The sequence below is a fragment of the Nycticebus coucang genome, chromosome 4 (genome assembly GCF_027406575.1).
Source record: "Nycticebus coucang isolate mNycCou1 chromosome 4, mNycCou1.pri, whole genome shotgun sequence".
Classification (NCBI taxonomy): domain Eukaryota; kingdom Metazoa; phylum Chordata; class Mammalia; order Primates; family Lorisidae; genus Nycticebus; species Nycticebus coucang.
Window position 1 is genome coordinate 47,222,594 of NC_069783.1, and position 16,398 is coordinate 47,238,991.

At 40.2% G+C, this 16,398-nt stretch overlaps 1 protein-coding gene across 1 annotated transcript in view; it reads right to left on the reverse strand.

The window, feature by feature from the left end:
- LHCGR (luteinizing hormone/choriogonadotropin receptor) overlaps positions 1-16,398 on the reverse strand; it is a 74,615-nt gene that overhangs the window by 21,195 nt on the left and 37,022 nt on the right. Inside the window, exons 3-6 of the mRNA XM_053588935.1 lie at positions 14,812-14,886; positions 11,537-11,611; positions 9,452-9,526; positions 9,286-9,363 (exon numbers count right to left, since the gene is read on the reverse strand). Coding sequence (XP_053444910.1) covers positions 9,286-9,363; positions 9,452-9,526; positions 11,537-11,611; positions 14,812-14,886 — 303 coding nt within the window. The remainder of the gene's footprint in view (positions 1-9,285; positions 9,364-9,451; positions 9,527-11,536; positions 11,612-14,811; positions 14,887-16,398) is intronic.

Here is a 16,398-nt window from a genome sequence, read left to right on the forward strand (position 1 = left end):
TGCCATGAAGAAACGGCAGTGTACAAATGGATAAAACGTTTTTCTGAGGGGACAGAAAGTGTCATTGATGAAGCAAGGTCAGAGTGGCCAGTAATGAGCAGAACTGATGAAAATGTTGCAAAAATTTGTTGAATTGTGTGTGAAATTCAAATTTGTTGAATTGTTGAATTTGTGTGTGTGTCAAAATTGTCAGCTGACTATGAGAAGTATAGCAGACCAAATAAACATTGATAGAGAAACAGGAAAATCTTAACTGAAAATCTTGGCATGGGAAAGGTGTGGCACTTGTATCAAAGCAATGCACAGTTCACACAGCACAATCTGTGAGGGAGTTTTTAGCCAATAAACAAATGATTGTGTTGGAACGCCCTCCCTACTCACCTGATCTGGCCCCCAATGACTCTTTTCTTTACCCAAAGATAAAAGAAATATTAAAAGGAAGACATTTGTATGACATTCAGGACATCAAGGGTAATATAACACAGCTTTGATGGCCATTCCAGAAAAAGAGTTCTAAAATTGCTTTGAAGTATAGACTAGGCACTGGAATTTGTGCATAGCTCCCCAAGGAAGTACTTCAAAGGGGACCATGGTGATATTCAGCAATGAGGTATGTGGCCCTTTTTCTAGGATGAGTTCATGAACTTAATTGTCAAACCTTTGTATGTGCGTGACATTTAAAGTATCTATGAACTCCGTGTAGGTATATTTGTCTGTGTGATCTCTTCATATTAACCCAGAGTACACCTGAAACAAACCAGCATATAAATGAAAGGTGGGACTCAGGTTGAAGTATAATATTTGAACTCTGAAATTCAGAAAATATAAATTATTTATATACATAAATATAATATGTAAATAATTCTTCAAGTAACCTCAGATTAGACTGAGTTCAAAGACAGCAGAGGAGCTAGTTAATTTATTTCTTAAAACCCCTGGGGCCTCACAGAATGCCTTGTACCTAGCAGGAGCTCGGTTGACATTCTGGGTAAAGCAGTAGCTTTGCCCTTCCATAGGGGGAAGAGATTTCCTTGGCTCCCCCTGCTCTCACGTGCTTTCTTCTGGAATTTAGAGTTTAGAGCTTCACATACTAGTTCTTAACTATGTTTCATATTGGATTGTTAGATGCCATTTTCCAATAGTTTTTCTTACCTTTTTATATCGTAGAATCTGAGCGTGTAGGTATGTGCTTTATATCTGTTGTCTGGGATAATTATACACAATTTTGTTGCCTCCTTAGCAGCTCAGTCCCCCTGGAATTCTTTTTTACTTTACACTTAGAATATTATTTAGGATTCTTTTGTCTGTTTAGGGGTTGAATTCCATTATAGCCATCTCTTTTAGATGAAGGAATCATATACTTTTCTCTAATTTTCCTTAAACTTGATTTTTTTTTTTTTTCCGTAGAGACAGAGTCTCACTTTCTTGCCTTTGGTAGAGTGCTGTGGCGCCACAGCTCACAGCAACCTCCAACGCCTGGGCCTAGGTGATTCTCTTGCCTCAGCTTCCTGAGTAGCTGGGACTACAGGCACACGCCACAATGTCTGGCTATTTTTGTTGTTGTTGTTGCAGTTCGGCCAGGGCCAAGCTTGAACCCACCACCCTTGGTATATGAGGCCGGCACCCTACTCACTGAGCCAAGCTTGAACCCACCACCCTTGCTATATGGGGCAGGCATCCTACCCACTGAGCCACAGGTGCTGCCCCATTAAATTTGATTTAGTATAGGCAAGTATTTCTCAAAGCATTTTCCTCCTTCACTGAGTTAGAATCATCTGCAGCCTCAGACGTACTGACTGGGCACTGCAGAACAACTGAATCAGAAGCTAAGAGTGGTGTCTAGGAACATGTGAGGGCTCGTTAGCTCTCCCAGTGAGCCTTGGGCTGCCAATATGGAAACCCTTGTCCCCGCGGGATGACGCAGTTCTTATTTCCATGGTACATCAGATGTTCTGTTGCTCAGAATTGAGTCCTTAGTCCCCTTACTGCTTCTTTACCTTTTAAGTGATGGAACTGTATGTGCAGTGGATCAAGAAAAAGTAGTCCCTCCTCTGCTTTTAGCAAAGCAAAGTGCCCAGCAGTTGTCTACATGCCCATTACCCGGCACAGCTATGTGCTGCCCTGATCCTTGTTTTCATACAAGTTAGGAGATTATACTTTTTTTTTTTTTTTTTTTAGCTCACAATACCATTGCTCTAAGTGCAGCCTCCTGGTTAAGTCTATAGGCATTGAGCTCAATTGCCTGGGTTTGAATCTCAGCTCTGCTGCTTACAACCTGAATTACTTAACCTCTCAGTGCCTCAATTTTCCAATGAAAATACAATAATAGTATGACCTCAAAAAGCTATTATGAGATTTAAAAAGGGTAGATGTATGCTAAGCACATATATTTAGGTTCTAGAATATAATAAATGCTTAATTTGTCAGTCCTGTTATTATTATTACATTTTTCACTAGCCTCCACTCTTCTGACCACAGGAAAAAGATCTCCCCTTCCGTGCTTTGGATGGGATTTCTATTCAATGCAGGCATCCTGTTTAATTGAATTGTCATCCTCCTCTACTAGGGTAGGGGGTCTTCTGTTCTAGGGAGGAACAGGTCAGGTCAGTGGCCTGGGCTGCCCCAAGTCTACTCACTCTTTGATGGCTCTCAACCCCCTTTGGTCTTTGCTAGCATCATGGACATTTTTGCATTTAGACATTTTTCATATCTGCTTTACTTTTCATTTTTTTTTGAATAGCTTCATTTCTGTTGTCCTAACTTTCCAAAGAACACAGCTGTTTCAGTTGCTCTTGTCTCTGTTTTTACCAGTCACACACAATAGAATGTGCTGCTTTGTTTTGATTAAAAGAGTAGCTTTCTTACTTTGGAGAAATTACAGATGCGAGTAGGAGACCTCATGCTGTCAAGCCTGCATAATGCTTTTAATGTCTTTTAAAAACATCTGGAGAGTCACTTCAGATAACTTTTTTTCCAAATTATTGTGGTGTCAAACTTAAGTGAGGAGGGCTTCCTTTGCTTTGCTTTGAGGATTCTGTCATGGGTACAGAAACGAAGATTTCCCCCTACTCTTCTGTTAACAATAGCTACACCGAACTTTAAAGCATTGTCTAAGTTCTCTACTCAAGTGTCAATAATTGTGACTCAAACAGAGAGAATGGCACTTTTTGTTCAGAATAAGACCGGGATTTACATACTAATCACAGATGATAATGTAATTCTGAATGCTACCTTAAAATGAACTCCATATATTCCCAGGCCTCTAAAAGCATTGCAGGGGTCATACTGCGTATTAACAGTATTAGACTTTCTGCCATGGTTCCTTCTTGGATCACCTGGTTTCTGGATGATTTCAAAAAGAACCTAATTTATGTTTACAGATATTCAGAGCCTCAAAAAATAGTTATACTGTCAAAGGTGAAAGCATACTATTTTAGAAAACATGCCCTTTAGTGGTATATCTGTAAGCAGATTTTTATCCAATAATGATACAAACTGCATCCTAAAGAAGGGGACCCTAAATTTACTTTCTTCCCTGTGTGGCACTTTGTTATGTCTGAATAACTCCTCATTTATTAAGATTCTTCTCCAGTGGACGGCCCAGCAGTGTTGTATAGATAACTTTCTCCTGGTTGCTACTATATGCTGCCATAATTCTAGTTGTGAATTACATCAGGGTGCCCCCATTTCCAGGGACTCATAGTCTCTATAGCAAGGGATCCCTTTCCCTAATATATCTATGCCTTTTACCTTTGCGCTGCACTGATTTTTCATGTTTCTCTCTACCTCAGCTAAGTTCATGTCAATTTACATGACTTTACCATATGTGGTAATAAAAAGGGTGATAGGCATCAAAAGAATGATGACATTAATGGATTCTAAGATACTGAATACACTTTTTGAAAAATCCATATTCCATTTTTTACTTAAAAAAAGACAGAACAAGAGAGAGAGGCAAAGGGAAAAGAGGAAACCTCTCCTTTACATAAGAGTATTGGCTAATAAGTGTAGAGGAATGATAATTAAAAATGACTATTTTATAACTCCCTTTGAAATAACTGAATAATCAATGGATGAAAGGTTGGTGGCCAACTGAATACTCACACAAACTCAAGGTATGTCACCGTTTACTTATTAATAATAAAGAGATCTGACAGTTATCACTTTAACCAAGCAGCCACGCTGTAGAACAGTGTGACCTAACGTACCGCCTGGTTTAAAACAGTGGGAGAGATACACTTCCCCTTTGCAGTATTCTTGTAGAAATATTTGACCTGTATTTAGTCATGGCAGTATAGTCAGATGAATCTAAACAACTGGTTTGGGCTCCTCAAAGGATTTCGTGTCATATAGAACAGAGGAAGACAGGGTGACAATTTGGGGCATGGAAGGAAGTGTGGGAGGTGAGGTTGGCAGGATTAAGGGACACAGCAAAAATGCATCGCCTAAACTTTGATTGTATTCTTAGTTTTAAAAAAATCCCTGAAAGTCATTTTCATTTGAATGTGCCCTAGGATAGATGATATCTTTAAGTTTATGTTGGTTTTCTTAGGTATAATGATGGTGTTCTTATGTAGAATATCTCTGTCTGGGGGAGATTCATGTTTAGGAATAAAATGTCATGATGTCTGTAAACTTCTTTTAGATGGTTTGGCAAAAGGGCAATATGTTGTCTATGTTTATATAGAGAGGTGGAAGGGGTATGGCAAACTGTTAATAGTTGGCGAATCTAGGTAAGGTATATAAGGGTGTTCGTCATACTGTTTTTTCCATTTGTCAGAGAAAAGATAAATGGAAAATGACTCCATTTGTCAGTTAAAAATTTCAAAATAAAAAATATTTTAAAGGAGGTGATAAGATGTGTTTTTAAGATGGTTTAAAACAATGTGCTTCCTCTGGGTTGTTAAATATTAGCTCTTTTTTTTTTTTTTTGTAGAGACAGAGTTTCACTTTATCGCCCTTGGTAGAGTGCCGTGGCGTCACACAGCTCACAGTAACCTCCAACTCCTGGGCTTAGGTGATTCTCCTGCCTCAGCCTCCGGAGTAGCTGGGACTACAGGCGCCTGCCACAACGCCCGGCTATTTTTTTGTTGCAGTTTGGCAGGGGCCGGGTTTGAACCCATCACCCTCGGTATATGGGGCCGGCGCCCTGCTCACTGAGCCATAGGCGCTGCCCTAAATATTAGCTTTTAACTGTGAGTAATTGTAATCATGGTAATTACATAGTTGACACGGCGTGATTGGATTCACACAAGAAGGTGTTTATAATCTCGTTGAATGGACAAAGACCGAGGTGTAGTGAGTGGCATGACTTGATTATGGCTGTTTGGTTAGACGTTGAGTCAGGCCTCAGCCAGGCTATTTCAGTGCCCAGCAACTCTCTACTGTGGCTTTTCTGGATACAGCCTGGAATCTTGTCGTGCTTTGTCAGATATCCCTTGTTTGTAGGGTCTTTGAAAATTAATTGCCATGACCTTTCCTTCTCTTTGTGGCATTCAGATGTGAACCAAGGTTGTATCCTTTTTGAGACTGGTATGACTAGTCATCTAGAATATTTTAAAGTTGGTGCAGCTAAATCCTGCTCACTCAGAGGGGATATTTCAAGGTGGCCTCTTGAGGAGATTTAATGAAAAGCCAAAGTGACTCTAGAGGGACATAAGTGCATAATGCATAGTTTTAGCATTAGCCCCACTGAGCTTCTCCAGCATCAAGTGAAGTGCTTGGTTTTCATTAAATGAGCTCACAGTTGGTAAAGATTTGGGTAGGGCGAGGGCCAGACACTTCTACAAAAAGCAAAATCTCAAATACCACTAATAATGAAAAGAGAATGTTTGCTTTCATTATTTTCTAATTAGAGAATTGAACTTTAGAGCTGAGAAAATAAAGCTTTCCTCTTTTAAGCGTAATACCCTTTTCCAGCGGGGTGCTCCACATGATCCTTTGCTTACAGAAGGGCCCATTCAGCGAGAACAAGTGGCAAGCAAATGACTAATTATTTCCCTTCTAGATGAAGGGCCAAGAGTGAGGAGGGAGATGGAAGCACAGTGCCCCACAGGGTCTCTGGGAGAGACGGATCTGCCATCTTAACTTCAGAGGTGAGGCCATTACACCCTGCTGGCATGCATTCTTCCTTTTAAAATCACAACCAAGTGAGTCAGTGGCCCTGTTATAAGAATGCTGTGCAGTGCTGTGTGTACACTCTGAAACGTGAGGTGTGAAAGGGCATCTTGGTTACTCCTGGGGTTTGGGGAATGGCCCAGCCTTGTGAACACACACTTCTCTGTGGAAAGCTCATCCATCCACATTTGTTTTCTTCTTGGTCCTCCTCCATGTCTTCTACCTTTCCATGCCCACGTATGGTACTCCTCTCACCGGCGTACATTTACCTGACAGGAGTACCGATTGGTCCCTGATTATTTTGAGATTTTGGTCAAAATCAAAGGGAATGTTGGATATTTGTGATCTTTCAATAAAGGATACTCTGTGGGGTGTTTTCTTCTTACTACTTTTTTCAGAGTTACCTCCAAGCCCACCTCCTTATCCTAGCACTTGAGGCCCTCTGCAATCCAGTGTCTTGTCTACCCTATCAATTCTCTAAACTTATTTCTCACTCCTTAAACAGGACGTTTGTCCCTCGTGGTAAGTCTCACCCTGCTCTCCTGCCTGTGGCCATGCTTGTGCTGTGCTGTCGCTTCACCTGGACTACTCGCTCCCCTTTCTCTGTATGTAATACCGCATGATGGTTAAGAACCTGCCTCTGGAGCTACAAGGCCAAGGTCCACGTCTTGGGCTTGGATAGATACTTAACCTCAGGGCCTTGGTGTCCTCACCTGTCAGGGGGTTGACAGTCCCTATCTCATGAGATTTCTGTGAAACTTAAATGAGTTTTATTTATTTATTTATTTTTAGAGACAGAGTCTTACTTTGTTGCCCTCAGTAGAGTGCTGTGGCATCACAGCTCACAGCAACCTCCAGCTCTTGGGCTTATCCTCTTGCCTCAGCCTCCTGAGTAGCTGGGACTACAGGCGCCCACCACAACGCCTGGCTATTTTTTGTTGCAGTTTGGTTGGGGCCAAGTTCGAATCTGCCACTCTCGATATATGGGGCTGGCGCCCTACTCACTGAGCCACAGGTGCCGCCCAGAGTTTTAAAAAGTATGTAAAGTAGTACAGGCATTTAATAAGTACTGTATAAATATTAGCTGCTATCATTACACTCACCTGTATCAATGTTACTGATGATACGAGGTCCAAATCAAGTTTCCACTCCACTCTGCAGCCTTCTCTTACTTCTCCAGCCCAAGAGGACCTCTCTGAGATCTTATTTCTACATGTCACAAACTTTCATAGCAAATATCTACTGGCTTGTATTATCCTTTCATTAGCTCATGTTTTTCCTTTCATTGAGACTATGAGCTTTTTAAGGACTTGACTCTTATCATACATCTCTTATGTTCTCAATATAGACATGGGAAACCCCACCTCCTAAGCAATGTGGTACCTCCTCACTCGGAGTTTATTTGATGAACCCCCCGTTTCTGATAGGGACATGATGAATGAGTAGGTACAGATCCAATGCCATGGGGAATTGAAATTACTTTATAAACAGCTGGCAGAGCCATGGTGTGTGAAGGAAGTGACAGGAATAGAGACTGTTGAGAAGGTATTTCTAGGATCAACAGAATCTCCTTTCACGTATTCAAGAGATGCAGGTAAGTGATTTGAAATTATTTGTCGTTGCTCTATATTCTTTTGATTGCAGTACCCTGAGCAGGGGCTACGTGGTTGTGAAACATGACAATTATACATGTAAAATTATACTTGCAAAACCAAAGTACTATACAAATACAGTTTACAATTGATACCAATTTTTGGACTATCGATATAAAAGATTTGGACTATCGATATAAATCTTTTATATCGATAGTCCTCTGAGATGGTCTCTTCTCTTGCTTCACATCTATTTCTTTACGTCAGAGTCATTCCAATTCATGCTCTGTTTTTTTTTTTTTTCATTAGCTCATTTATTGCCCCATCACAATTTTGCCATGGGCTGTAACCAAAGCAGAAAGAGCAAGAGGGATATGGATGTGGAGAACAGAACTAAACGAGGATCACTGGGCTTTAGGTGTAAAGAAATGAGACATATTGCTTCTGAGTGGTGGGGCAGAGAGGGTGCCTCATGTGAAGATACATGGCTGAGAAGAGAATGGGTTATTTTAGTACAGTGCCACTTAAACTTTAATGTACATATGAATCACTTAGAACCTTGTGAAAATGCATATTCTGTGTCAGTAGGTCTGGGTGGGCCTAAGACTTGCATTTCTTTTTTTTTTTTTTTTATTGTTGGGGATTCATTGAGGGTACAATAAGCCAGTTACACTGATTGCAATTGTTAGGTAAAGTCCCTCTTGCAATCATGTCTTGCCCCCATAAAGTGTGACACACACTAAGGCCCCACCCCCCTCCCTCCATCCCTCTTTCTGCCCCTCCCCCATAACCTTAATTGTCATTAATTGTCCTCATATCAAGATTGAGTACATAGGATTCATGCTTCTCCATTCTTGTGATGCTTTACTAAGAATAATGTCTTCCACTTCCATCCAGGTTAATACGAAGGATGTAAAGACTTGCATTTCTAACTAGCTCTCCAAGGATGCTGAAGGTGCTGGTTCCTGGACCACACTATGAAATGCTAAAGTTCAACACTATGAAAAGGACAGTTCATGTGAACCTGGTAGCCTGATGCATGAATGTAAAATAAAAAGACACTATGTTGAAGCATTAAGGACTAGAGGGACTGGCCATAGATGGTGTTGCTTTGGAAATAAAGTGAGAGGGACCCAACGGAAGGTGACAAATAAGAGGGGTGAGAGTCAGGCCCATTGATTGACTACTCTACCTCCTTGGAGTATATCCTTCTAAACTCTTCTCAGTTGAAATCTTGAAATTTCTGTGCTCTCTTTTAACCAAGGCAGCCATTCCCCTCCAGTTTGTATCTTTCCAGCCTCAGAGCCTTGCATTAAAGCAGTGTACAATTTCATCAGTTTGAAATTCAGTCCCTGAAAATCCTCAGGGATCATTTGATTAATTTTAAAATGAATTGGTTGATAGGTTGTTATGTGAACATATGGCCCAGCTGTGATCCACCTGTCTCCTCCCACACTTGCCACTTTAGGTGAAGAAGGTGAGAAATGTGGTAAAACATGAGAAAGAGCTTACCTCCAGCTAGAAATGAGAATGGGAGGAGGCTGTATGGTAGACCTGAATCTGGGAGTTTACTCACAGTGTTACGGATTCGTTATTCATCCCTCGAAAAGCATTTCCTGGTATGGTGGTTATGTGTAAGTTATCACAAATTTCCCTTGAGGAAAGAAATGAGAAATATTTACTTTCCAAATTTTAGCTGCAAATAAGAAACTGTTATGCATAGCAATCAGCCTGGTACTTACAGGATGAAATTAAATTCAGAGGAGAAGATCTTCGTCACATCTGGAAGCTTTTGGATGCCTGTGTTGCAGATGCTTCTGTGATTTGGGTTACGGTAGTGATGTGGGCAGAGAGTGGGTAAAAGGTGATTGTCATTAAGGTATACAGATAAAAAGGGAGTAGAAAGGCATTTTACAAATTCTGTTTTCACATTAAATTTAAAAATATTGAATTTGGCGTTCTTTGTAACACTTTTAAAAGCTGACGAGGACTGTTGAAATTTGAAAGTCCCAAATGCTATGGGGGAAGTTGCTTTAATTACTCTTAGAGATCTAGGGGCTGGGACTGAACTTTCAGATCTTTTTCATTTATATCTCTAACCTGTCTTTTCCTATTCAATCAATTGCACTTTCCTATTGTATTGCATTCCTTTTCTTTTTAATAATTAGTTTATTCCATGCTTTTTGACAGTTCTAGAAAGCATCCCTTTATTCTGGAGCAGGTTTCAACAGCTCAAACACTTCAGGAAGTTTAATCTTACGTGAGAAATCCATGTCCCTTATTATTAAAAATCTTCCTTTATTTAGCTACTCTGCGATTCAGGAAATTCTTTATTTCATTGAAATTGTTAAACATTCTTTTGGTGTTTGGAGCTACTCAAGGTTTCTCTTCTTTTCCTTCCACATTTTTAACCTCCAAAGAGGAGAGATGCTTAAATGATAGGTGAAATAAAAGAATATTTTATTACAAGAATGGGGTTCCTTTAGTGTCTATCCATCTAGATTTTCCTCAACTGAGTTTGAAATTTACCCTGGGCTCTGGACAACTGATATGAACTGCCTATTACCTTGGTGACAATGAAACAAAGCCTGGCTTGTTTCTTTTCTTGTAACTCCAGTTTACACTGATTCTGTGTCTTGCCTATGGCTGGGGAAATCAGTTTAGGCTTAGACTGCAGTGTGTGTTTGCGTTGGGGTAACGAGCTTTGAATGAAAATGCTATTTAATAAAGACAATGATTCTTAGATAATATGGGGCTGCGGTGGTCAAATTTGGTTCTGGGGATTTTCTTACGTTTTCCCAAAGTTGTTGAAGCTGCAGGTGCTTAAGTGCCTTGTAGATCCCCTGTAGGTTTGGAAAAGCGAAACACCTGAGTGTGCTATTGTTCAGAGTTAGACTTGGGAAAGGAGCTATACCATCTCCAGTAGCAGCGCCTGGAGAAGGCCCTGGAGCAAAACTGATGACATGGAACACCAGAGAGAGGACGGTCCTTCTCTTCTGCTCTGTTTTTCTATTTTTGTGTGGTGGTGGTGGTGGTGGTGGTGGTGGGGTGGACTTTATATTTTCAGTGGGGTGGGGATGGGGAGAGGAGTTACGAAATTTAATTTATCAGAAAAGAAGAGTAAGAGGGTATCTCTATTAGAGGGATTTAAATTTTTTCCTTAAAAAAAACTAGGAATGACTTAAAACATGAGAAGATCAGGGTGATAAATTTATAGATTGGATCAAATTTCAGGAATTTTGGTATTGCTGACAAGGCAATGACTCTGTTGGGCTGCAACAGTATTCAATTTATGATGGCAACTGATAGACCTAGTAAGATTTAACGGGAAATAGAAAATAATTATTTAGTTTATATGGCAGTGTCTACCTCAAGGTAATACTTAAAAAGTTTATATTTAATGAATGAATGAACAAATGAGATAAAAGAGATTGGTAATTTTTAACCAGTGATGGGGTTCAAATCAGAATTTTCTCTTTCACTTTCACCTACTCTCTGCCCACCTTAGAGATTCTGATTCCTTTTAAAGTGTTGTGGCCCCCATTCCCCATTCTTGCCACATCTTTAAAAATCACTGCAAAGGGGTATTGTTCTTATTTGGTGTTTGGGACAGAGAAAATGTTGGGAACCACATAGGCATATGTGAAAACACCCAACATGGTGGCTGACAAGAAATGCTGATTAAACTTAAATTAGAAGGCTGAAGAGGAATGTGGAAATAATGCTATGTATGTCATTAAAAAATTCTTCTCAACCTTTTCATCATTTTAATTTTCATCAGATGCCCATTTTCCCCTCCCCAGTTGTTAACAAGCAAAATTCCTTACAGGTATTTTAGCCGGGGAAGATTTGTAAATGCTCCAGGCTCAATGTATACCAGGTTTTTGGTGTTCTGGATTAGTCTGTAAGGAGAGAGGGAAAAACAGGCATCAGTTTAATAAATGTGTATTGTTTGGAATGCATGAGACCATGGTCGCCAGAGGTTGCTGGCTGAAAATAACATCAACAAAAGCAAGTGATTTTGATATGCTTGAGAGGAGCTCCAGAGACTTTAGGGATGGAAATGGCTTGGTGAGAGCCAGTTAGCTATTTCCAGGCAGCTCTTCTCTCTCAACCTTCTGAGAAGCAGGTGTAAGGCTGTTGGCTGGGGGTCTATCCAGCGCTCCTGGACAAATTGGTACTGCTTACTGTGGAGTCTGCTCACTGGGTGTGAAGAGTGTCCACCCTCAGGAGAGATGAGCAAATTAACCACTATTCCTTGGAGGCAAACTAGTCCTTTTTATATAGGTCTGGCAAGCACGCTGACCAATTATACAGCTGGGGACCCAGCAGGACAGAGGCCAGGGGGTTGGATTTGGGGAATTTTATGCCCATTCAATAGATAATTTGCTATATGATGATGCCCAGTCTTCTACCTTCCCTGAGCTAGTGTCCTGTCAGTAAAATTGGTATAATGATATTACATAATCTTCCTCCCTCATAAGTTATTAGGTTTTGTTTAATAGATTAAGTAGAAATAATACAAAGCAGGGTTTTGCTAAGTATGAAAGTATAGCCATATACCACAGTGGCATTATTGCCCTATCTCAGGTCCTACTTCCCCAGTGACTGTCACCCTTTAAGAGTAGCCAAAATTGCTGAGTCCTGTCTATTTTGAAATGGCCAGCAAATGCTTTTGGCTTTCTTAGCCTAGGCAACAAACATCTGAGGGCATGATATTCTTGTTCTACATATATAGGGAAAATACAGCATATTGATTAGGAACATGGGCTTTGGGGTCAGCTTTGTTTTTCATTCTGATTTTACTGATTGTATGAACTTGGATATATCACTTAAACTTCTCTGCATGTCGGTTTTTTCATAGAGTGGTTTTTGAGGAGTAAATATGTGTCTGGCTCACAGTAAGGCCTCAACCTTCTCCTACTGGATCAATTAAGTTTACTATGTTAACAATAATTTATGCTGGTTGGGAAGCTAAATGATTTGTCTACAGCTGTACGGCTGAGAAGTATTGGATGTGATCTGATTTTTCTGACTCCAAGTTTAGGGCGTATTCCATTGCACTATAGTTACCTACCATTGATGCCTATTTCCATCTTTTATATTTTTTTGATTCTTCAGATATGAGTGATATTTTGTGGAAATTATTTTTACCACTCAGTTAAGCAATCATTGGCCTTATAGGGCATTATGTGAGTAGGATGAAAGGGACTTTTATCTCTTAAAGATCTTTTGGGCCAGAGGTGTGGTGCACCCTGTAGTCTCAGCTACTCAGGAGGCTGAGGTGGGAGGACTACTTGAGCCTAGGAATTTGAGGTTAGTCTGGGCAACTTAGCAAGACCCTGTCTTAATTTAAAAAAATCTTCTGTTTTGTTTGGTCTGACCTTAGATGACTCATCCATTAATCCCTTCAGCAAACATTTACTGAGCACCTACATGTGACAAGCACTGTTGTAATTTCTGGAGATGTAGCTATAAACAAAGCAAAGGAGAGCCTCTGGACTTTCTTTGGAGTCCATAAGCTTTCCCTTGGCGTGCTTTATTTTTCTTTCTGTTGATAAATGTTGCTTTGCATCAGAGGAAGCTTCATTTGTCATTAGCTGTCCTGGTGGTTCTCCATATAAACTGCTTTAGCATTACTTAAGAAGTCAGTTAAACTGCAGATTTCTAGGTCTGGGATAGGACTGTGATCCACAACTGCAATGAACCCCACATGTGATTTCACTTCCCAGCCAAGTCCAGACTATAAATACCCAAGTTTAGTGCATTTAAATACCAATTGTTTTTGGATTTTTCCATAATTATTTGGTGAATTAGTTTCTCTTCCCTAGCTATACTGTCATCTCCTGGTGGACATTCATATTTTATCTCCTCTGTGTTCCATTAGCACTTGTACTAGACACATGGCAAGTACTCATATACTTATCAATTATTCTCTTTAGATAATTATTCACTGGACTATCTATAGAGAGGCCTTGTGCTATAGTGGAATATGCAGCATCTTTGAGGAAAGACGGTCTTGGTTGAATCTCAGCCCTGCCATTGTTTGCATGTCACATTGGTTAAGTTATTGCGCCTCTCCAAGTCTCCATTTGTTCCCCACCTCCCCATGAAAGGAATAATTACCCCATTCTGCAGGGTACTTATGAGGGTAAAATGACAAAACATAGAGGAAATGCTAAATAAGAGCTCAAAAAGTATTTGATATTAATACTTTTTACCTTCCCCTTTGAAGGTCCTGAGTAGGAGAAATTTGAGTGCTCTTTTTTTTTTGCGTTTTTGGCCAGGGCTCAGTTTGAACCCACCAACTCTGACATATGGGGCTAGCGCCCTACTCCTTTGAGCCACAGGCACCGCCCAGTTTGAGTGCTCTTTTAAAAGGTCAGGTTTGGACCATACAAGGAAGCAGCAAGGAGTGTGGGTTAGAAGTCACATGTCCTGACTTCTAGTTCCAACCCTGGCCTGACTTGCTGTGTGATGTCTTGCATGTCAGTTAACTTCTTTGGGCCATAGGTTCATCATCTGAAAACTAAATCATATCAGTCTTATCCCATCCATTTTGTGAATTGGGAGAAAATGATAATTTGACAGGGATCCTTTTCAAAACATTAGTACTGAAACATCACGATAACAGCAGTCAAACACAATGAACTCAATATACACATGCCTAACACAGGGCTTTTACATGTAGGTACTCAGGAAGCATTTGCTGAATGGACAAAAATGCCAATGTGGCCCCCAACAAACCAATTTATGACCTCCAAGCTCCTTTCCAAATTTTCCCACTGCCCCAAGTGTTCCACATCCTCCCTTCTGTAAGGCAAGAGCTACTTGGCAGGACTTTACAATGTCAATTTTAATTTCCAGCTTTGTGTTGTGATGTTTCAGAGTTTATACTGCTCCCAGGGAGAAGCAGTTGTCACCATGGCAACCTTCAGGCCACTGCAGTGAGAAAAATTAGTGCCTGCCCAGACCTAGTAATTGCTATAGTCTTTTCCTCTTGGATTCCTAGCAGTGGATGCTTGAATACAAATACCAAGTGGGCTCCAGCCAGTGAGGGTAATAGTTTACAGCAATAAACTATCTATTAGCTGATGCTTACATTTCAGACAAATTGAGGAGGCTGTCAAAGGCTTTAGCTTCTATCCTTTCCAGGGAATCGCTCTGAGAGATTTCACTAGGGAAGAAAGAGGAAAAATAGAAAGAAACATGAAAGAAATGACTGCATCTGCATGATAATGAGCTCTATCTGTGACCCAACATCTGCGGGCTGTACTATGTCCCTCTGAAAAAGAACGGGGACTTGTAAGTTGCCTTCACATCATAAAGGGCTAACAGCTCCCTTTAGGAGCACTGATGGGGTCTGCAACCCAGGTGCACCTGAAATGCAAGTTTCAGTAACCCCTCTTCATGTGACAGGGCTTTCTGTTGTTTATCTGTGTCTCAGAGTAACAGATTGTTAGAAGTGAATAGGCCCTTTGAGAAAACCTAGTCAGATTCCCTGTTTTATAGCTCTGGGAATTGGGGCCCTGAGAGGGGAAGCAAATAGTATTAGTAAGAAATTTCAAGACTAGGACTGGGATCTCTGTGCTTCCAATTTCATCACTGTCGTGAGGCTTTAATTTAGGTTGAATTGTTTCATAATTCTTTTTTTTTTTTTTAATTCTGGTATCATGTTTATTGAGCAAAGAAGTCTTCATATGGTTCTCCTGAGTAACATGTACATTTTGACATTTAAGGTATGCAGGGGCTGCAACCCTCTTTTTTTTTTTTTTTTAATTAAATCATAGCTGTGTACATTAATGCGATCATGGGGCACCATACACTGGTTTTATAGTGCGTTTGACACATTTTCATCACACTGGTTAACATACCCTTCCTGGCATTTTCTTAGTTATTGTGTTAAGACATTTACATTCTACATTTACTAAGTTTCACATATACCCTTGTAAGGTGCACCGCAGGTGTAATCCCATCAAACACCCTCCCTCTGCCCCCCTTCTGCCCCTCCTTTTCCCCCTTCCCCCTATTCTTAGGTTATAACTGGGTTATAGCTTTCATGAAAAAGCCATATATTAGTTTCATAGTAGGGCTGAGTACATTGGATACTTTTTCTTCCATTCTTGAGATACTTTACTAAGAAGAATATGTTCCAGCTCCATCCATGTAAACATGAAAGAGGTAAAGTCTCCATCTTTCTTTAAGGCTGCATAATATTCCATGGTGTACATATACCACAATTGATTAATCCATTCGTGGATCGATGGGTACTTTGGCTTTTTCCATGACTTAGCAATTATGAATTGGGCTGCAATAAACATTCTGGTACAAATATCTTTGTTATGATGTGATTTTTGGTCTTCTGGGTATATGCCTAGTAGAGGAATTATAGGATTGAATGGCAGATCTATTTTTAGATCTCTAAGTGTTCTCCAAACATCTGTCCAAAAGGAATGTATTAATTTGCATTCCCACCAGCAGTGTAGAAGTGTTCCCTTTTCTCTACATCCACACCAACATCTCTGGTCTTGGGATTTTGTGATATGGGCTAATCTTACTGGAGTTAGATGATATCTCAAAGTAGTTTTGATTTGCATTTCTCTGATGATTAAAGATGATGAGCATTTTTTCATATCTCTGTAGGCCGTGTGCCTGTCTTCTTCAGAGAAGTTTCTCTTCAAGTCCCTTG